Source organism: Martes martes (assembly GCF_963455335.1).
Source record: "Martes martes genome assembly, chromosome: 3".
NCBI classification, from domain to species: domain Eukaryota; kingdom Metazoa; phylum Chordata; class Mammalia; order Carnivora; family Mustelidae; genus Martes; species Martes martes.
In genome coordinates, this window is record NC_137890.1 from 156,545,032 (window position 1) to 156,568,039 (window position 23,008).

Here is a 23,008-nt window from a genome sequence, read left to right on the forward strand (position 1 = left end):
TTCCTGCCATCCCAATAGTCCTCACCCCATGTCGAGAATGGAAATGAACAGTATTTTGATATTAAAATTTTATATCAAAAACATTTAAATGGAAGTTTGGCAATGATTATAGCAATTTGAGAATATTTTTATAACACATTTACGTCAATGACCCCACATTGTCTGGACTATCCCACAGGTTTTGTTCTGGAAAGGATTTAAAGGCCCCGTGCGCGGAAGGCAGAAGGAGCAGCCGCAACTGCCAGGAGCCCCATGTCCCTGTAGTAAAGAGTCCACAGCCTGGTTCTTGCGGATATTTTCCATTTATTACTGCAGTAGACAATTGCTCTGAAAGTGCAACACTAAATCACTTTGTCACAGCCTCAGCTCCTCCGCTGGCAAATTCTTGGAAGTTCATTCTTGGAGCATCGTGGACCACAAGCTTCTCTCGAGGTGGGAAATTATTGCCACTGCCAATGTCACAGGAAAAAAAACTCACACACATGACTAGAAGAACAAAATGAGAAGAGCACTGGAGAGGAGGAGGGGCCAGTTTCAAATGGAAAACCCAGCAGAGGGGTCATGGGGAAACAGCCCACTTGCACAAACTGAAAGGTGACTCCCAACCTCCTGGCAGCAACCTACACATTTGTGAGGCTGGCCCAGGGGTGCCTGTCATCCCTCTGTCCCCAGAAGAGGTGACACCAATACCAGTGCTATGCCACACCTCAGTGTATCTGAGGTCCATGGAGTCAAAAAGAAATGGAAGGACCTCTCAGGCTAGTCTGGAAAATGGGTGGTTTGGCTAAATGGACTCTTCAACCTCCCACTTAGAGCTGCTGGGCGGAGTATCTGGGAGAGCTCCCGGGGTAAGACACTGCCTCAGAGAAATAACTTGTTCTAACCAGCACAGGATCAGCATCTATTGGTGGTAAAAAAATTACTTTCAAATAGTGCAATGACAAGAGGAAGGGAAACATGAGCAGCTCTAGAAAACACAAGAGATTAAAAAATCTGAATGAGACCAAAGAAAGCGCAAAAATATGAATGTGGACCATACACCTAAGCACTCAGTCTGAAGGACCCCTCCCTCACGAACACATTATACACATCCGCACCCGCTCGCGCACACACGATAGTCAGGCAGATGCCCCAAGAAGGGCAAATCCAAATGTCTGCTCTCTTTGGAATTCTCATGGCAAATCTGAGTGTAGGCAAAAGTGAAGCCCTTCCTGGGGTCGAGACAAATACTCAGGAGGCAGCCTTTGCTCCCCATTTGAGCCAGTGTTGCTCCTCTATTTGCCTGAGCCCTTCCCAATTGTCTGGGCACTACAATTCATTCTTCATACTCCTGGAGTTTAAATCACTGCTAGATCTTCTTCTCCGATCTAACTTCACCTGTAATGGAAGCACCTCCTTTTGGCTCCTGGACTCCCGTTCTTTCGGGGAAAAAGCATCCCAAGAAAGTGGTAATTAGAAGGTGTTCAGGAGTTGGAAAGTAGGAAGAGAGTAATATAAATACAATAAAGAAATGCCTGTTACTCTCATAGGATTTCTCTGAGACCAGGTGGCTAAGGGCCTGGCCTTCAAGGAAAGGTTTTAGGAGAGGCCTTAATTTAAGGTACTGCGATCTCTGCTCACAAGAGCCAAGTAAGACAGTGCTCCTTGGAGGTTGCTGTAGGACTCGTACTCAGTACTTATTTCAACCCTAGGTGCTCTTTTGACCTCTCTGACTTCAGTCCTTCTGGAGTCAGGTGACCCGGCATCTCTGATGCATGACCACTCATTTCTAAAGCATGTTTGCCGTGGCCCACAAGAGGTTTCTCTCCAGGCATCGTGGAACAGCACACATTAGCGCATCTATCAGGTGGTACGGACTGAAAGCAGGTTTCCTCAGATAGGCACAGCCATGCAAAGAAAGCCACCCATCACGGTCACCTTTTCGTCAGATGTCCCAGTTTCAGGATCATAGAATTTACCACATTAAGTGTTAACACTGGGTGGCAACCAAGCTTTTGCTTCCCTTCCTCAATGAGGGTCATGCAAAAACCCACCAGAAACAGGCGGGACACACAGCCCCTGCTCCTCTGGTTTCAGACACTGCCCTCAGCTCCAAATCCTGCCCTGGGAACCACTATTATAACCTAGCTCCTAAGCACACTGGATTCTGCTCCAGTTTAACTTACCAAGGCATACCTTCTGAGCTGCCTCAGTGAAACCAGTGTGGCTCACTGGATTAAAATTCTAAGTGCAGCAGTGCCTAAGAAGAAAAAGTCCCATAGGAGGGAGGACTGGAGGGCATAAGGCAGGAAACTATACAAAATCAGTAACACATTTTCAGAAAATGGTGGGCTTGGGGGAAGAGGGGAGAGAAATAAACAAAATGTCCCAATAATTTAATGGCAGAGCTAGAAGAGAGCATTTATAGCTATTCCGGGACTCTCCAACAAAAAGCTTTTCCTGGATGCACAGACATTCATAATACTGATAACTCTCAGTCGACAGCTCTGGCTTGTACACGTGGTCACGATGCCCTTCGTACAGCAAAGGAGAGCACAACAGAACGCCCAACAGGCATCTGGACAGCACACAGCAAAACGAAAAGGCTGAACTCCCCCCCACAGGACCCCATTTAAAAAAAGTTTGTCTATTACAAAGTCACGTTTTCTGTTTTTCCGCTTTATAAAGTCAGCGATGCTGGAGGGTGTCTAGCGGACTCCGTCCTCCAGGAATGAGTGCAAAAGGGGAGCGCACGGCTCAGGGACGTCCCTTCAGTGAGCAGATGGAAGGACCAGCTGGAGACCTCCCATCCATTTTGGACAAACACACACATACAGAAAAGGATTATTGCCAGCTTGTGTACTTTCACAATGTGATTTTTGTATTTCGAAAGCTTGAATTGTCCCTGAAAGAAAAAAATGGGAGAAAACAAAGCATTCAATACACAGATCTTCAATAGGCAACAATACGCACATGGGGCAGGGGAAGGGGTGGAGACCTGAACTCAGCAGCACTAGGGCCCTCATGACACACCCCGAGAACTTCCCTTCCTTACTAATCTAATGCCAACACAGCAAACCACCTCCCACATCCCTTCAAACACTTCAACTTGACTATTTTCAACAGCCAAAGATTAGAAATAACCCAAATACTTAGCAAAAGGGCACTGGTTAAATATGAATATTATGGCACATTCCTTCACTGAGACACTTGTGCAGCTTAAAAAAAGAAGCCAAGGAAGCTCACTACTAATATGGGAAACTCTCTAAGAGAAACTGAGAAGGTATGGAATAGCATATGCACATAGTACACCACCTTTTGTGTAAGTGGGGGTTGGGGAAATAAGGTCACAGTTCATATTGTTCGTATGGACATAAAGTCTATAAGGCCACACAAGAAACCAACAATGGTTACATGGAGCAGTTGGGGGGGGTGGGTTACAGCAGAAACTGAACAGATGCAGTCAGAGTGGGGAGGAAACCCCTTTTTTTCTCTCAAACACATATGCACACATACTTAAAAAAATATAATCAAACGATGTGACTGTATTATGTATTCAAAAAATCAACCTACCTAGCAACCAAAAAACTCTGTGCAAAACTTATAGTTCCTTATAAAAGGATATCCCACAAGGTGAAATACTCATAGCCTTGACTTTAGACACTTAGCTATAACTCTTTTTTTTTTTTTTTTAAAGATTTTATTTATTTATTCGACAGACAGAGATCATAAGCAGGCAGAGAAGCAGGCAGAGAGAGAGGAGGAAGCAGGCTCCCTGCGGAGCAGAGAGCCCGATGTGGGGCTCGATCCCAGGACCCTGGGATCATGACCCGAGCTGAAGGCAGAGGCTTTAACCCACTGAGCCACCCAGGCGCCCCACTTAGCTATAACTCTTAAAAGAGAAGCATGTGTATATATAACCCATGGTAAGTCATGTTCTCTTAGCTGCTTTCCATTGGAAGTGGACAGGCTTGACCACCCCCCAGAAACCTTTCCCATTCCTCACTAGAAGTCCAACATCTCAGCAGTTTACATGCCACTGGAATCCCACAATCTTAGGGCTGGAAAGGGCTTTAAAGGTCACCTATCTGGTGCTCTAGCCCAGAGCTTCAGACTTTAAAGTATCTAAAATTCTAGAACAGAACAGAATTTCTCATTAATCTGATTTTTGAGTCATTATTTCCCTTTAGTTTTAGTGGAATGTTCTAGAAGCCTTAGTTTTAACGGACCCATCTTAAAATTGCTACAATTTATTGGGCATATGGCTACTGGTACAGTGTATGTATGAAAGAACATGCTCAGCGCAGACAAAGAGCAGCCTGCACTTAGCGTAACAGATGCTGCCAGTAAAGAACAGCTCTCACTACACAAGGAGAATTACTGCGCACGAGTACACTGAGAGGGGAAAACAGATCTGGTACAGGTGAACTCTGGCTGGGAAGAAACTGTTATTTTCTCAACAGCCCACTAGTGTTTTTATAATGTGGCCATATATGACCATGTAGTTCATTTATCCATAGCTACTGAGCATTTTGATGATTTCCATCTAAGGAGGGAAAGACCGCACACAAAGAAAAAGTTAATGGGGTGATCATCTTTTTAAAAGCCCTTTCAAAAGGACAGATCCCACTGAGGAGGCACAAGTAGCTAGCAAAGGATGAATAAGGAAGTTCTGATTATAAAACAGAAAAGCAGGCATAACTGATGTGTGCATGTGACTTCTGAGTCCCCTCAGGAATGATGTACCACTGAGACCTGGGGTCAGAAAAGTGCTCTACTAACAAAAGAAGTGATTAGGAAGGAAGGGTTTGCTCTGTTCCCTTTCTTCTCTTTTGATGCCACCTCTATCCCCGTAGAGCAACTGGATCACAAAAGTTAATCAGCAGGGAGAAATAAAATGAGTAAATAGAAAGGCGGGGTGTGGGATGGTAGCATCACAGGATTTTCTGACTGCGGGAGAATGATTTATCTTGGAGTAAGAGAGAGGGCAGGCAAGTGTGTCGACCCAGCCCTTTCATCTGTTTAGTGATGAAGAGGAAAGAACTTTCCGGACAAGTCATCACTGTAAGCAGGTCACCGTTATCTTTTGGAAGAGTCCCTGTACTATGCTGGGCTTGGGCCACAGATAAATTCTCTCTGTGGCAGGTAAACTGAAGAGCTCTGTAATATTTTCCTATCCAGATAGTTACTATTTATTCTAAGTACTTCTATTGTCACAGATCTCTTCAGGGTCAGAAAATCTAAGAAAGCACAATTACTCTAAAGTTTATTTGTAATGCGGAAAAGGGGAGAAGAGTAAGGAGCCAGGAAAATCTAGCTGAGCTTCTCCAGAGTTTGATATAAAAGAAAACAAAGAGCAACAAGAACAGGTGACAGGCTCCTCTTGACAATGACAGGCTGGTGGCAGCTGGTGGCTCTGGTCCAGCTCTTCTAAAAAAAAAAGTGGGCTGAGAACAGTTTGCTGCCAAATTTAGCCTGAAGAATATGTTCACCTCAGACCAGCTGGGAACTAATCCGTGGTTCCGTCCCTCACCCAAGGGCTGCAGTGCCAGAGAGATTAGGAGACAGAGAAAGGAAGGAGAAAGACAGGAAGTGGCAGAGGTCACAGGCAACTTTTAACCTTTTTAAATAAAAGATGGGCTTCTGTTCTTTTAAAAGCAAACTATAATTTAGAAAATCCAGAGTGAGCTCCTAAAAGTTAGCCCCTCTAGCCACCTAGCAATGTTGTGATGCTGCATGGACGACCAGGAAGGGTTTTCTGTTGTTGTTTTAAGCGGTACAACAGATCTTTTAGAAGGAAATAAGAACATTTTTATATCCTCACCTGTGAATTTATGTAAAATAAGCAACGGGGACCGTGCCGAGTGTACTGATTTAAAGGGGCTTTTCAGACATCAATTTTTCCACTATCCTAATTCCCACTATCTTAATTTTCCCACTATCTTAATTTATTCCCAAGGATTTTTACACATCAGGGCACAGGAGCCAAAAGACCCACGAGGCTAGAGAAGTCAGAAAGACGTTCTCTACTTGATGATTCTTTGTCCTGATAGCGGGGTCTCAAAAACACCAAACTGCCTTCCAACTTCACATTCCCAGGCATCCTGAGCAAATCTATTCCCCAAATACTCTGAAACAGGTTTCCAATTTGCTCTGCCTCCACATAATCACTATTTTCATCCTTCTAGAGCAAAAGACAAGTTCCAGCTCTGGGAAGAATAAGCTGAGGTAGAGGTTGGCTCCTGAGGGTACACAACAGAGAAGCAAGGTGGTTGGCTCCTCAGAGGAATGCCTCTCTGTTCTTGTAGGAAGCTGTCGCTGTGCTCGTGCCCAGCAGGGGCAGCACAGTGGTTCTGGGCCTCGAGGGCAACCTGGGATCCAGCCATCTGGGGGTACATTACAATTCAGCCTGCACACAGTCTTCAGAGGAACATTCTCTGTCAGCGGTCCACCCCAGGCCAGCTCTGGCTTTCTCCTCTCTTCCTCAGCAGATATTAAGTAAGACTACAAACAGTTGGGCAAGTTTCAATCTCTAATCTCCCACCGAGTGCCAACTCCATTCCCCAACAACACAGATCACTGCTCTGCGCATGCTAGGCCAGACATGTAAGTAACCCTAAATCCTCCCCCAGCAGTTAACCGGGACTTCTATTGAAGCCATGGTTAAAAGTACAATACTGATTTGTAATGCAGATCAAGTAAAACAGTTCTAGAATATTAGCAGTTATGTGTAATAGCATAAAATATCAGATAAACTGAAGAGAAGTATTTGTGGTTCAAGAAAAATTACTTTAAAAAAGAATTACTTATATAGCAGTTTTTATTTCTCCCCAGATCATGGTCTACTTGGAAGGGGGAGAAGAAAAGGTGGAGAGGATGAGGAGCTATGAGCTGGAGGTACATAGCCTCAGAGCATCTCTTCCAGGGGTGAGGCAATAGGAATGAAATATGGAGTCCTTTTCAGGTCTTTAGGACAATGAAGTGAGGTGATTTTTTTCGTTTAGACACTAACAGTCCTCTCAGACTCCCAAGGCCATGCTTCAAGGCCTAGGGGGCACCTAACTGGCTCAGGCGGTAAAGCATCTGACTTGATCTCAGGGTGGTGAATTCAAGCCCCACGTTGGGCGTGGAGCCCACTTAAAAAAAAAAAAAAGAACACCTAAATTATGAAGTGTTCATGAAGTGCTTTCTTCATCTGCCGGATAAAAAAGATACAGGGGCAACAGAAAGAACAAAGAGACTGCAAAACAGCAATGATATGAAACATGTGATTCCGAGGCAATTCAATCCCGAGGGATTCAGTGTTAGCAAAAGGGAGGGAATAGTTTTAAATTTTCTCCCATTCTGACTATTCTAGTTTCATTTTAAAGCCTTTCCCCCCCTCACAGAATATAAGATGCTATTGATTTTTAAAAAGCCCATCGTTTTAGGTACTCTAAGTAAACACTGCCAATTAAACTATGTCAAAAAAATTTTTTATCATATACACTGTAAGCAACCTGATTTAGGGATATTAAAAACCAAGAAAAAAAGAAATCCTAGAAATGATCAAACATGGTAACATTATTAAACAATTCCATTATAGTGCCAGGCCTCTGGAAATCTGGAAATCTGACTTTTCATCCTGCAAATCAGTGTAGCCAACATTACAGCCCAGGCATTTTTTTTACCCCGGTGTATGTAAACTAGTAGCCACTTCAGAATTCTGTTGACTATATTTTACAGAGAAGTTTTTAAAATAAAATGTAACTTTAAAAAAATCTAATATCTAAAAATTGAATTTATAATAAGGGATTTAAACTACTAAAAAAGACCTGAAGGGTATCACCCACGCGTGCAGGCATGCCAGGACGGCTAAACTGCAGATGATCCCAGCTCCACAAAGTCCTCAGACCCCAGGCCACCTGCTTCTGTCCCTCAGTGTTGTCCTCTCATCCTGCTCATCAGAGGCATGCAGGTCTCCTTCTCTTGAAACTGCTTCATGTCCTTCCTGGGAAGGGGGAGTTCTGAAGCAGCTACTACAGCCGGCATGTTCTGGTCCAATTTTAGCAATCCTCTCTCACAGGGATGGTGGGGCAGTTAATGTCCAGGAATACGCTCTCAGGGCGGGCACATGCAAATACTGTCCTCTCATTCAGAATAAACTGACCTAGTTCCCTCTGCTAAAGAGACAGACATGGAGTTGGCACTCTCTTAATTGAAATACAAATGTTCTTAAAGTGAACGTGTCAGTTGACCCCGCCTTCAATGTCCCAGGGCCTCTCCCCACCAGTAAGCATGTGACGGGCCAGCCATAGCACACCCAGCATCTACCTCAGCTAACTCTCCTTGTGAAACCCTTGGGATCTATCACTACTCACAACTGACAAACACCACCAGTAAACATAGTCTAAACATAAACATAGGGGTACACAGTCTTTCTGGGTGCTCCTCTCCCCTAACCCACACTGGAGCCTATGGAACTGCCCTGCTAGTCACAGGACACTGCCAGATGGCTTAAAAATGGCCATGTCTGGGCAAAAGACAAAGGGTCTGTGGCACATTTATAATCATGAAATGGTACTGGAAGAGATCGGAGACATTTCAGCCAGTGGAACCTCACTTTTCCAAATGAGAAAAAGGGTATAGTAAGTTAAACAATCTTAGCAGAGGTTCACCAGGAGACAAGTGACCCAGTGAGGACGATTCCATGGTCTCGGACTCAGTACTTTTCTGTGAGACTGTGACAGTCAGTCAAAGATGAGGGGTCGGAGCAGGCTCCATGTTGGCAGAAGCCAGCCTGGCAGTAAATGGGGAGAGGGCAAGCCCTGGGAGAGAGGTGGCCTATGGCCGAGAGGTATGTCACAAGGTTGCAGAGAAGATAGACAAGGCCCTACCCTGAGTGTGAGAGACAGAGGGGAGCGTCCGATCAGCGGCCGCTGCTGTTCACCAGGCCATGAAACTCCTCCCAGGCCCTGGCAAACCAGAGACAAAAAACACAATAGCACATTCAGGTCAAGGGCTTTTTAACAAAGAGCACAGATACGATAACCCCACATCCCACTGTAGATACCTCCAGGTCGTGTGGAACCCACCAGTACCGGACGCCCAGTGGTAAGGCTTCCCACCTAGACTTTCCACTCACATCAGCAGTGGTGGCCAGCTCCTCTCAGGGGCAGTTGGCACTACTCCCAGCTCGCTCCACTGGCAAAGTCTGGCCCTCACTATCCCTAAAGCATTTGCCACAGTCCTTCTACCTGTTGCTGCAAGTCTACCGGAGGCCCACTGAGGTCAGAGCTAAGCTTGACCATCCCTGGAGCACCGCTCATCACCGGGGCAAAGGGCAGTGGCGCTTTCTGCCTTGAGGGCATGAGGACAGGTTGCAGAAACTATTTTTCTTCACAAGATCTCACCCTGGGGGTCAGGGCAGGTACCCAACAGCATCATGATGTCTGGAGATGCAATGAGGCAACTACAGCACTTTCTCTGCTTTCACATTTCCAACCTTCTGATCCCTCTCAACTCACACCCCAAATTTGCATCAGGTTCCATCTCTTTCTGGAAATACCCATATAACTATTACTTAAACTTTAAACTGTGTAGGTCACAGTCCAACATTCTAGGGATCAATGCTAGCACCTCGAAACTTTCATGCCGATTAAATCAATTTAGTAATTGGGGTTAAGAAGGGATAAGAAATGTGACCGAGGGATACATAGTCTTTTTGGGTGCTGCTCCACAAAGAATGAGCCCTTGGTGACCCTGGACAAAAAAAAAAAAAAAAACAACAGGAGAAAACGAAATCTCCCATGCATCCTGAAGCCCTAAACCACCTCAAGTTTCCTTGGAGGAGCTGATGTCCTACCTTTTTGCCCTAGCTACTTTTAAGCCCCATTAGGGAGAAAGTGCTGGGTATGTTCCCTGGGAAATAAATAAATAAATAAATAAATAAATAAATTTGTATATATGCACATATATATATAATGGGTAATTTCATATTTCTAAATAGAAAGTCCCTTAGTGGCAATTATTCCATTCTCAGGTTAAAGGGATGAAAATACCTAGGGTGACAACATATTATGTCACTTACTGCAAGTTTAGTATTACTGTCAAAGAATGAATATACTTCATTACTAGGCCTTCTATGGGTAGCTTTTCTTTTTTTTTTTTTTAATAGGGAGGGATTAAATACAGAGACCTGGTATGACAAAGTCCTTCTTCTGGGTAATATTTATACCAGTTTCATTAGCTTTTCTCTCTTTTGAACAGCAGCAGCAATTATAAGTTAATGATCTACCCTGTGGTTGATGGTTTCTCCAGAGTATTATCAAAGCCACTCATACACGCTAACTGAATTGAAGAAAAATCTAAGACCGCCAAGCAAGCGTGCCAGTCTTTGTCAATTCACAAACTCAATGTCCACGGCAAGACATCTGTTCCACAGCCCTTTCTGGAGAGGCGGTGATGCGGTGAACTTCCTGAGTCCATGAGTGACATCAGAAGGCTGTTTCATTCTCCATTCCAAAAGAAGGTAAGGGCAAAGCAAGTCCGACGCTTGGGCAGCAGCCTAGGAAACCCCTCTCTCCTTCTAACAGTGAGATTTCAATTTTATTTTGAGCAATTTAGGTGTCAACAAGAAACTACATGGTTGTGCTGAAGTTTCATCTCATTTATCCTTTTGTTTCCAGAAAGGCCTACACTAGTCCAAACAGAGCAGTTCTCTGTGTCAAGAACCTGCCGAAATACAGATTTCAGAGTTCCCCTCTAATCCATTCCAGTATGAAACTGCCCTCCCATTTTCTTCAGAAGGATCTTCTTCAGATGCTAAACCTCAACATGAAGAATCTGGGTACAGAGATTTCCTCACATGGATTCAGTGGAAATTAAACAGTTGGTCACAGTCATTGGAACAATCACTCCTACTCTTGTAGGCCAATGCTTGGCTAAGAGGCCAATGCTTGCCTCTTAGCCTAGAGCTAGGTGCGAATTTTCTAGCTATTCTCCATCTGGCATCTCAGGCGTTTTAGGTAATATTAAAACTTGCTTCTTTTAAAGGTAAAGAAAAACAAGTTAAATGTTAGAAGTGTCATACGAATGGAGTTTCTTATAAATAAATAAATAAATAAATTTATTTTGCCCTGAGATTAACAGAGCCTATAGGGAATTCTGAACAGATCCAAATCACAGAGTGACAAAGAGTCCTTTAGAGACCACTCTTGTCCCAGCTCACTTACCAGGAAATAAACTCTGACAGCAGAGATCTCACTTCCTGTATAACCATATTTGCTCTCCCACCCTGCCCAAAGTCTGGGTCACAGCCTTGCACTTGGCTGGCACCTGATCCTCATGGACGAGCTCAGTCTCCTGCTAGTTTGGGCTTTCTTTGCTTTGAACATCAGTATGGGGGAACATTTCATAAACGCAAAGCCAAGCCAGCAATTCTGCCAGTGTAACTCAGTGCCAGCAAGCTATGACTCTGATTTAGACAAGATAGGAAAAGGGATGGCTGGTTCTTGCCTACAAAGTTCAATGTTCAAATACGATGAAATCTAGATGTGGTACAGCAAAGTCTCCATGTTTGACCCATCTCTCTTCTAGAATAAAGCAATAAAGAGAAGTCACCTACCCTCAACTTCCTGTGCAGAGGGCTCTGGTCAGACTCTCCAGTGCTGTGGCCTACTGAGTGAAGCTGGCCCTGCCTTCCTCTTTTCCATTCCAGGCCAGATGCACAAAGGAACTCAATGGGACTATTCCAAAGAGGAATTTCCTCACAAAAGGTACTGGTGCTTTATGTAGCTCTGTGCCAGGTTTTATCCTGCTGATGCCCTGGTGTTTGCAGGTCTGGCTGTGTTATGAGATTTCTCCTCAAAAGAGGATACATTTACTCGATGTTTGCAAGGACCCAAACCTATGAAATCTCAACTATGACTGGTCTCATTAAAAGGAGCCATGCACCTGAGCTAACACTCAATTGAACAGGTTTCCCATTTCTCAATGGGAGCTGCTCACCCTTCAGGGGGCAGAACTATTGGCAATGAACAGGAGGAGGCAGCAGGCAGGCATCCCCTCTACAGTGAAGCAGCTCACCAGGCAGCAGCGCTGGCCTCAGCCCACGTAGGAGTATAGCAGGAAGAGGCCACAAGCAGCATGATTAGGGAAAGGCTGGAAAAACCGAACAGCTGAAAAAGGACATTGAAAACTGGACTGATACAGCGAGGTGGAGAAATGTGACTGAGAAATTGAAGCCATTCCTAGAAAAATGCCCCTCACTATTTCCAGCAGCCCTACTCTCCAGAGAACTTGGGGGAGAACTGCTCCCTCTTCCTTCACTTCCCCGAGTTCTCAAGTTCTTGGTGCTGCTCTTGGGCTTAATCAATCTCCAGTGGGAGAGCCACAAGGACTAGAACAAAGCAGAACAGCTCTGATTTCTGTTGACAGTTGGCAATGACCACAGGGGCCTCTGCGTGGGTTTGGTGCTTTCTAATCAACCCTTACTCTGGATGGTGACATCAAGCTCATCTCCTGGACTAGTTATATAGCGGCAATCAAGGTCAATACATGTAACATAATATTGGAAGGCAAGAGGGAAAAAGCCATACAAGGTAATTCTTTGACAAATGCTGAAAACACAGAGAACAGGCATTTCCATATGCCAACAAATCTCCCGTTTTCCAGGTATTTCAACCAATTTTGGATAGGCGATAAACAGAGAAACAAGCACACAAACACCTCCAAAATGTTCAGTGCTAGTCCCGTTGGGTGTTCTGTGAGATCCCGGGCCATGTGCAGCCTGGTGGTCAATCAGGACGGGAGAAGTGCAGGGTGCTGCTGCCAAAATGGAAGAGCCACTTTGGAAAACTCCACATCACACCCACAGCCACCTTCAAGACACCATCAGGCGACCTGACCTAAAGTTCTGCAAAAATGGTTTACTTCTGGTTTGGGTAGGAGCTCCTAAGAAAACTTAAAGTAACGAGACCTGCTGAAATCCTACATGCAGGTCAGGGGCCTGAAGGCTGTGCTGCAGTGCGTACAAGCCAAGCCACAAAGCATCTGAGGGGCTGGTGTGAACTACAGTCCGATACCCTAAGGAGCAAACCTTACAGGACGAAGACATTTCCCCACCCCAGATCCTGATGCACAACAACCCTGGGGACCGGGAGAGAGGGAAGGGCTAGAACCCTGAAATCTCGCAAGCAGGACTAACTCAAAGAGGAAGAGGATTTGGCTCTAAATGGAAAACAGAAGGGAGAAGGCTGGCAGAGAGCTCGTGGCTTGGGCAGCTCTGGCACAGTGAGAAAACCCTGTTAACACAAAGCGAGGAAACTACATACACACAGCCACACACAGACAAAAAAGCAGGGCTTCACCTCCAAGCAAGAGAGTTCTTTGAAGTAAAGGCAAACAAAGTCAGCGAAGCAAAGGCCAAGGATCCCCCTTTCCAACCTTAACAGACTTTCAAGCTGAATTCTAATCAGAAATCACTCTGGTCTAGTCATCACCGTGACCAGATGGGAACTACAATTCAAGTACCAGAAAATGGGGTCTCATTTTGAGAGCGAGATGTCACCTCATTATGTCAGACCTCAGCAGAACTGGAACAAAATACCATGTGACACTACAATGGGCTTATGGAAATGAGGCTGCATTCCCCAGATGGCCCTCCACGGAGAAGTCTGTGCCATTCCTTAATATGGTGACAGTCAGTCCGAAAGGCCACTTCTTTGATGCACCATAAAGAGCGAGAGCATGAGACAAGCTAGTTTAGCACCATTTATTAAGTGATCTCAGCTGTTGTTGTAGCTGCTGCGTGTCAGCCTGTTCTTAAAACATAAAATGCTCTTCCAATTCCTCTTGTCCAGGACAGAAGGATCTTCCAGGTAGCACGCCAACAGAACAAGAGACTCCGGTGATGCCAGCTTCAATGATGGTGCCATCCAGAGAGGGAGAGGGTCATGGCACATTCAACCGCGGCTTCCAGAGGTTTTGAAAAAGGAGCCTTTGGGGGCCCAGCCTGCCTGGCATTCTAGTGGAAGTGCAAAAGGTGGGCACATTGGGAGAGGAAAGAGAGGGAGACGCGAGGGAAAGTAGCATCTGGGACTCAAGGAGGGTTTCTGGTCCCTGTAGCTGCAGGGCTGGAGTGCTAGGCAGATCTCTTGATAAAGCAGCGAGAAGCAGACTAAGGCAAAGCCCACGGGCTCTCCTAGACTCTGTAAGGACTTGTTCACCTGTTTCTACAAAAGTCTGGAAGAACCGCCTCAGGGTATTAGAGAGGGAGAATAGTGGAGAGGGCAGAGTTGAAAAATACCTTCTTTCCCTTTCCTATCCAGGTGAAAGCTTGCTTTTGAGGGGAATGGGGGATGGAGGGCATTTGGGAACCTTGAACATAAGAGTCCTAGAAAAAGTGGTGTGGATCCCTCCAGCTTGGACTGTGTCTGGCTGGAGGGTAGAAACTATTCTCTCCCAGAACGAAGAATGGGAAAATCTGCCTAGAGAAAAACAAGGCTAACTCAGAACTGCTACGGCAAGCAACCGGGGCCATGGCTGGCTAATAAACTGCTGGTGGCTCCGGGTGAGTCACAGCCAGCCATATGATTACGGACCAACTCCTGCGGCAGTGTTCCCAGTAACAAACTGGCACTTAGCTGGTTTAAGCCAACTCCACCCACAACATTCTCCGTGAATGCATGGGAAAAAGATTCCCAAAGTTTCCCTGCTGAACAGCATCGCTGGGCTCATTACTAGTCTCTAATAAGAATAACATGATGATGATATTATTACTAATGATGACGATGATAGCAGTTATAATACTTCGTCCTATAAGAGCATTCTCCACCTGAGGACCTTCAATTACAAAGATTAAATCAGCCTCACAACAACCCTGTTAGGTAAAGTATTATTATCCCCCATTTTACAGATGGGGAGACTGAAGCAGAGTGGCAGAGACTTGCCAAAGGCACATATTGATACTGGAGTCAAAGGAGAGAGTTAAACCTAAAAGTCCCGACTCCTAGTTGGCTAGCTCTCCCTCCAGTTTTGAGAAAACCTGACAGCCACTCCCCACAACTTCTTCATAGTAACCTGAATTTATTTATGGCTTCAATCACTGAAGGAGCAACCCCAACCAGTGATTCTCATTTGTGGACATTCAACTCTAGGTACCCCAAGTCCTAGGTAGATCACAAAGCTTAGTTCCCCGCTTTGGCATTCATGCTTCCCCCTTAGATTCTGCTCTCACAACCACACTATTCTCCTTCCTCTACAAGTTCAGCTGTATAGACACAGGAAAGTGGGAGTCTTCATTCCCATTAAGAAGTCAACTTCCCAGGACAAAGAAAACAGTGACGCTAACAGGTTAAAAAGACATGCAAAAGTGGGGTGAGGGGCGGACAGGGAGGAGGACTTGACCATTCAGTAAAATTATCTTAAAAAACAGCAAGAAAACGAAGAGCACTTTGTCTTTCATTTTAAGATAGTGGTTAGTGAATGAAAGACATGACAGCCTGTGTAAATAAAGCAAGCCCAGGCAGCACAACTGGGACTGTGCAGAAGGGCTCTCTCTGATACAAAGCGCCACACAGTGTAGGTGGGCAGGGAGCCTCACCAGCAAAGAACTGCTACGAGTGGCCAAAAGCACTAGAGGGGAAGACTGGTCTGTCCCTTCTCCATAAGTCTGGCTCCTGTTTGACCATATTCCTCTGGGACCAACTAAGGACCTACTTCTCCTAAGCTTAGGGACATACCCCCCAAACACCCCCAAAACGTACTTGATGCTGTCGGTGTGGGTTTTGTACTCCATAATGGTGTTGGGAGGTAGATTAAGCACTCGCCGAAGCGTATCCCGGATTCGGGCTGTGGTTGCTTGGTCACTGGCAGTCTTATTCCATATTGAAATAATGTCCTCCTACAGGAGGAACAGAAGGAGTCGTCAAAGCAAACCAGAGGCAGTGAGGAGAGCAAAGGCAACACAAGAAACCAAACCTGCCCATGGGGTGGCTTACCTGAAACCGGACAGAGACCACAGCCCCACAGATCTCCTCCCCAACCATGAACTGTTCCCCTAACATGGCCAGGATAAGATTCTCCCAGCAACGGGACGCCAAGCCCTTCCGCAGCCGAATAATCCACTTGCCACCATTTTTATTTGCGTCATCCTGTATAAGAGAGAAAGCATTAAAGTTAAAATGTGGTTTTGCCGGTCTTTTACTTTTGTATGTGGAAGGAAAAAAGCCAAGGATCCCTTGAACACTTAAGACGTCTTGTCACTATTCAGTTATTCAACTTTATAGGAAAACCGGTGGTAGGACCAGGGAGACAAAAAATGGGAAAAAAAGAAAAACAAGGTGGGACTCCTTCGTATTATCAGCCACAACAATGAATGGCTAAACCGACCCTTTAAAAATAATCCTCTTTTTCTCAAACTACTTTGGTATCAAAATAAAGTGATGTCAGATTTCAAACATACATCATTCCTCGCTTCATTCACTAGAAGTTTACCAAGTGTCACTAAGTCTCAAGCATACAGACGTGAAGCCACAGTCTCTACCAGATCTAGTCTAGTGGAGGAGAAAGCCAAGAAAATTAATCTCGGCAGTACAGTCTGACAAGTGTTGCTGTAACAGAGATACGCTAAGTTAAAGAAGAACAAGACAGAAACACTCAAGAAGTGGAAACATTTAACCTGGGTCCTGAGGGACGTACAGTTAGGTAAAACAGGCGAAGGGTCTGCAGGCATCGAGAAAAACATGTCTGTGTACAAACTGGGGCTGTGTAGCAGGGAGATATGCAAAGAAGAAGGCTAGCTGCTCCGAAGGGAAGGCCTGGGCATGCTGGCAGATGAGGCCTGGAGGGTTAGTGAGGGCAAGATAATGTGAGCAATGCAGAGTTGCATAGGGCCTACAGCTGGGTGTGTATGTATGTGTTCACATTTGTCTCCTAAAAAAATGCCCTGGCATCAGAATAGAAGATGGGTTACAGCAAAGAGATCACAGAGCTCAGCTCTGGGCCTCCAGCTACTGCCAGCTACTCCAGCTCACTTTTTACCCACTTCAGTCACATATACACTGCAGTATCATCTCTCTCTCTCTCTCTCTCTCTCTCACACACACACACACACACACACACACACACACACAACCAGTTTAATGGGAATAAGGGTAATTTAAAAAAAAAGTCCTTTAATGTTGTTATAATACCACTTTAGTGATAAAAAAATCTTTGTAAACATACAGACAAGCAATGACATCAGTGCCCTTTCCCAGAAGTCCTGGCTGCAAGGATGAACCAGTGTTGTAGCTTTGAGAGAAAACTTTAAATACTTTTAACCTTAGCAGGGCTTAAAAAAACCCCGCAAACACTCAGAACAGCAGTCTGAGGTCCTCCGGGCTTACCTCCCACATGGGTTTAATTCCTTCTTTGAAGAGATGGAAGTCACTGTGGCCTGTCAGGTCCCCGGGACGTACCATGTGGCTATAAAACCTCCAGAACTGCTCCACCTGTAGAGAGAAGGCCCAAGAGCACAAAAGATGTATCCTTCCTTTTTCTTTGAATAAGTATGAGATTTAAGAGAAGAACATAAACATGGAAGACACTCTGCTACAGACTCGACATTTTGGAGGACACATTTTCATTTGGGGAAGCATGTGGGAAGGAAGGCATGCTGTATGGGAAGTACAGAAATATAATACTGTTGATACAAGAATAAACTCTTTAGGTGGAAAATGCCAGCCTCAGCCAGGACCCCTATTTATGGAAGCCCCAGGATAATCATTGCATGCTATAAGAGGACCCTGTTTTACACAGTGAAATCCTTCCAGTTTATTTTTTTCTTAAGTAGGCTTTATGCCCAACATGGGGCTTGAACTCATGACCCTGAGATTGAGAGTCTCATAGTCGGGGCGCCTAGGTGGCTCAGTCAGTTAAGTGTCTGCCTTCGGCTCAGGTCATGATCTCAAGGTCCTGGGATCGAGCCCTGTATCCGGCTCCCTGCTCAGCCCAGGGCCTGCTTCTCTCTCTCCCTCTCTCCCTCTGCTGCTCCCCCTGCTTGTACTCTGTCAAGTGAGTAAATAAAACCTTTAAAAAAAAAAAAAAGAGTGCCACTCTACCGACTGAGCCAGCCAGACGTCCCAACACAGTGGAATCCTTTTAGTCTTGAGGTATATTAAGTGCCACATACGTGTAATTTTTTAGAACCAAATCACTTTGTAAAAAATACAGTATTATTAACTATAGTCATCATGCTGTAGTCACATCCCCATGAAGTCTCATCGCTTCCCAATTGCAGACTGTTTACTGGCAGATACAGCACAAACTATAATGAATACATTTAGTTTTGTTTGGTTATTGAGCATAAGTGATGGAATCAACCACATGCACTACTCTAACCCATGGTGCCCTTGGTAAGGCCAGGACGACCAAAACCAAACAGAACTCGGCCTCTCATATTTGGGGTTTAAGTTCCTCTTCTGAACTAGAAAATTTATGTTTCTCCTTGCCTCTCCTTCATAATCCTGTTAGAAAACTGGACATATTTCTTATTAGATGCATGCCTTATCAGATGTATTTCTCTATGAGATGCATGCTTATTTCTACTCATCAAGCTATTCCTGTTTCTCTCAGTAGTGCCATGATAAAGAGACCTTACTTCCCTAACAGGTACTGGCCCCACAAAGTAGTGGCCAGTGAAGAGGCACACTTTAGGAAGAAAGAAAAAACGTGGAACAGTGTGAAGACAGTTGGCATTCGCCAACACAGCAATGAGGAGGCTCTGAACAAACACCCAGCAAGACATCACAATGCGTAGCTGAAAACGGGGCACTGAGGAGATGAGATTCAGGTCATACTTCTAAACGTGGACAGTAACTAAGGAGAAGGAGACCTTACACTTTATGAAGCGGCTGTTCCTCTAGAGAATAGGAACATGGGAACTGTCTCATGTTACAAAGAAGTCAGGAACAAATGTCATTCATAGGATTTTGAAGCAGTGTCTCATCTCAACAACCGCTATGTTTAATAGTATATAGCAACTAGGGAGAGTAAGTGGCCATATGTATTAAACGAGCAATCATTTTTTTCCACTCTGACACAGTAGGAAGAATCAAAATACACCCACTAGAACTTGTAGCTCACTGTGAATTAGGAATTGGGGGTGGGGGTAGTTAGGGAGAAAGTATACCAGCACCCCCAATTCCCCGATTGAGCACTGCTTTATTAGCCGTCTGGTCTCCTCAATTCTATAGTCAGACTACAGAATCTCAGTCACCATCGTACATCCGAATCACAAGAGAGATGAAGTAAAAAACTTGAGAAATATTATTAGGCTTCAAAAGATTTCCTCTTTAGGCAATTTTGGTATTTGAAACTCCTCACTGAAACCGCAAAATAAATGTTCAGACTCAGAATGTAGGCTGCACAAAAAAAAAAAAAAAGACTTCAGAAATAATCTCGGGGGGCGCCTGGGTGGCTCAGTTGCTAAGCGTCTGCCTTTGGCTCAGGTCCTGATCTCAGTGTCCTGGGATCGAGCCCCGCATCAGGCTTCCTGCTTGGCAGGAAGCCTGCTTCTCCCTCCCCTGCTTGTGTTCCCTCTCTCACTGTGTCTCTCTCTCTCAAATAAATAAATAAAATCTTAAAAAAAAAAAAGAAAGAAAGAAAGAAAGAAAGAATCTTGGGGCACCTGGGTGGCTCAGTTGCTTGAGTGTCTGACTCTTGCTTTTGCCTCAGGTCATGGTCTTGGAGTGCTAGGATCTAGCCCTACATCAGGCTCTGCGCTCAGCAGGAAGTCTGCTCTCCTCTCCCTCTCCATCTGTCCCTCCCACCACTCACAGACACACTTTCTAAAATAAAATCTTTGAAAAAAGAAATAATCTCAACTACGTTCCTCATTTCATAGTTGAAAAAATGGTTTCAGAATTGGCCCTGCCCTGAGTCCAGCACCATAGCAGATGAGCCATGTGATCCCCAAGACCAATGCTCTTTCCATTTTAAGAAACTGCCTTTATAGTCATCCTGACTTCGAGAACTTTTAAATATGGTCAAATATTAGGATTAAGGAGCACTGAGAAATACTGCTTTGGATTTGATAAAATGTTCCACAATGTGATTATTTCTCTGTGAGGAACCTAATATTGTGAGACATTTCCTGATGCCTTGAATTACAAGACAGCCAACAGTGGTCACACATCCACGTATTCTAGAAGAATGATACCCCAGATGATGCTAACGATGTTGCTCTAGTCAACTCAACATTTATGCTAAAGAGAAGAAAAGAAGAGGCACCTGGGTGGCTCAGTCAGTTAAGCATCTGCCTTTGGCTCCGGTGGTGATCCTCTCAGGGTCCTGGGATCGAGCCCTGTATATGAAGCCCCATGTTGGGCTCCCTGCTAAATAGGGAGTCTGCCTCTCCCCTCTCCAACTTGTGCACACACTCCCTAATAAAATAAATAAAATCTTAAAAAAAGAAAAGAAAGGGCGCCTGGGTGGCTCAGTAGGTTAAGCTTCTGCCTTCGGCTCAGGTCATGATTCCAGGGTCCCAGTGTCCCAGGGTCCCAGGATCGAGCCCCAGATCAGGCTCCCTGGTTCAGCAGAGAGCCTGCTTCTCCCTCTCCCTCTGTCTGCCGCTCTGCCTACTTATGCGCTCTCTCTGTCAAATAAATAAAATCTTTAAAAAAAATTTTAAAGAGAGAGAGGGGAAAAGCAGGCTCCCGGCTGAGTAGAGAGCCGGACTCGGGGCTTGATCCCAGGACCCCAGGATCACAACCCAAGCTGAAGGCAGAGGCTTTAACCCACTGAGCCACTCAGGTGCCCCAAGAGTCACATGTTCTAATGAATGAGCCCGTCAGGACTCTTTAATTTTAAGCCCATCTCCTCCAAAGAGGCTTTCCCCAAGCTCGAATTAATTTCTTCTTTCCTCTGAACTTTAAGAGCACTTCAGCCTTCCCTATAGCACCTATAGGGCAAGAGCTTAATTCATTTTAGAACTGTTGGTGAATTCATTCAACAAACATTTCTTGAACCAAATATGCACCCAGTGCACAAGCTATTTTTAGTATTACAAAAAAGTCTGTATCTACGAGTAATAAGGGAGTACAGGCAGGCACCTGGCTGGCTCAGTCGGAGGAGCATGCAACCCTTAATCTCAGGGTCACGAGTTTGAGTCCCACACTGGGCATGGAGCCTACTTTTAAAAATAAATAAATAAATAAATAAATAAGGAGGCACAGGCTAACTAAAACAAATCCTTGCTTTGGGCTGAAATGATACCAATTCAGCAGAGTAATCAGCTAATCTGATTATCAGATACATATGACATACACACATACACATCTGATTAATAATAAATGGAGAAACAGTTTGTCTAAGAAAGCAGCTTTAAAAAAATCAGAGACACCTGACTTGCATTTTGGCATAATGAAAGAATGTACGGGTTTTGGAATGTAGCTTTTACAATCCATCCAACCTAAGTTTCAATCCTGGCTCCTCCACTTCAAGTAGATTATGACTGACTTGACACTTTGATCAGATACTTAATATAAGTCTCACTTTTCTTGTTTGTAAAATATGGATAATATCACTGATCTCATAGGGTTATTATATGATCAAAAGAAACTACATCAAGTGCCTATTACTGTGCCATTCTTCTTTACCAATTTATTGTAATATTTACTGTCTGCTAGAGTTTCTGTTTCTAGTGTCTGCATTTTAAATAGGAAAAAACCTCCACAATTTCAAGAAAACAACAAATCCTGCATTTGATTCTGCCCAGAAATCAAATGTATGGCATGTAGAAAGTGCATAAAAATTTTTGTTGAACAAGACTGGTGTTAGTTGCAGATATGGAAACCTAGCCACCCTTGAGGGAGAGAGACAGAGCTGGGGCTATTTTTGACTCTGACAGTACTTACGAAAACAATGATTAGGATTTAATTTTCTTTCTGAACACAGGAAAAAGATCCTACTTTATGCACAGTTCCTAACGTACCCAAAGCCCTAATGGGAGGTTCATTTTTCTTTTTTTTAAGTAAGCTCTCTGCCCCAAGATTAAGAGTTCCGTGCTCTACCAGCCAGGTGCCCCATTAATAGGAGGTTCTTAATATAAGAAAAACTTTTGAATTTTACTCTTGACTTTACTGTCAAGCTTCATAAAAATAGATATAGTGTATTATAAAATGTTTTATCCTCCATGAAACTTTGCATGCAATAGGGACTCAGTACATATCTACTTAAACAAACCTGTTTTTTTGTATTGTCCCCTTACAGTCAATTCAACAACTCATATACTTCTTGATTCCTATGCATGTTACCTATGGATGTTTGATGAGAAATCTAAGAATGAACAAACCTGACCTTAGGGACTCAGTCAAATAACGAAACCAGAATCCTAAGTTACCAGGAAAGTAAAAGAACGCTATGATGTAAATATAGGGACGAATGTTCTACCAAGGCTCATTACATTAAAGCAGTAAGTACTCACGGAGGCAAAGGTGCCAATCTGTTTGATATTCTGTTCATAGCTCTGTGAGCTGGTGGGACGGCCGGGGGTCCTTCTGGAGTACCAGAAAGTATAGTTGTACTGCAGGGGATGCTCTGCCGGTCCAGGCACAACAGCCTATCAAGTAAAGAAGGTGTGTTAATCTGGGGCATTTTTCACATGATCTGAGACAGAGAAAACATTTTACGGCGTCACCCCTTATCACCTCCACAAAAAGACACATCCTCAATTACCTGCATTATGCCCAAGATTCCACTTACCAGTAAATTTCCTTAGTGGTTAACTGACTCTAAGCTCCTGTAACATTTTATCTGTATTCTTATGGCATTTGTAACTTTCTGTTTCCTATTTTAGGTATTTATATTTATATCTTATCTCAGCCAAGTACTCCCAGGCCAACTATTGCCTCTTCTATGACACTTTATCACTTACTGGCTAGTAACCTGGGCAAGCTGCTTAACCTGTTTGTGCCCCTGCTGCTTATCTACAAAATGAAGAAAATAATCATAACCATATCATAGAGTTGCTGAGCGGATCAAATAAATTAATAGATCTAAAGTGCTT

The 23,008-nt window shown here is 44.3% G+C and overlaps 1 protein-coding gene across 3 annotated transcripts in view; it reads right to left on the bottom strand.

Annotated features, from left to right (window-relative positions):
• Positions 1-287: 287 nt before the first annotated feature.
• EIF4E2 (eukaryotic translation initiation factor 4E family member 2) overlaps positions 288-23,008 on the bottom strand; it is a 29,865-nt gene continuing 7,144 nt past the window's right edge. Inside the window, exons 3-8 of one of the 3 annotated variants that reach the window (XM_080798246.1) lie at positions 22,427-22,561; positions 17,349-17,453; positions 15,960-16,112; positions 15,726-15,862; positions 8,856-8,933; positions 289-2,884 (exon numbers count right to left, since the gene is read on the bottom strand). In XM_080798246.1, the coding sequence (XP_080654372.1) occupies positions 8,888-8,933; positions 15,726-15,862; positions 15,960-16,112; positions 17,349-17,453; positions 22,427-22,561 (576 nt within the window). In that variant the 3' untranslated portion in view covers positions 289-2,884; positions 8,856-8,887. Of the gene's footprint in view, positions 2,885-8,855; positions 8,934-13,718; positions 13,985-15,725; positions 15,863-15,959; positions 16,113-17,348; positions 17,454-22,426; positions 22,562-23,008 lie in introns of those variants that run through there. The other 2 variants (XM_080798247.1, XM_080798245.1) reach the window with 2 other exon arrangements.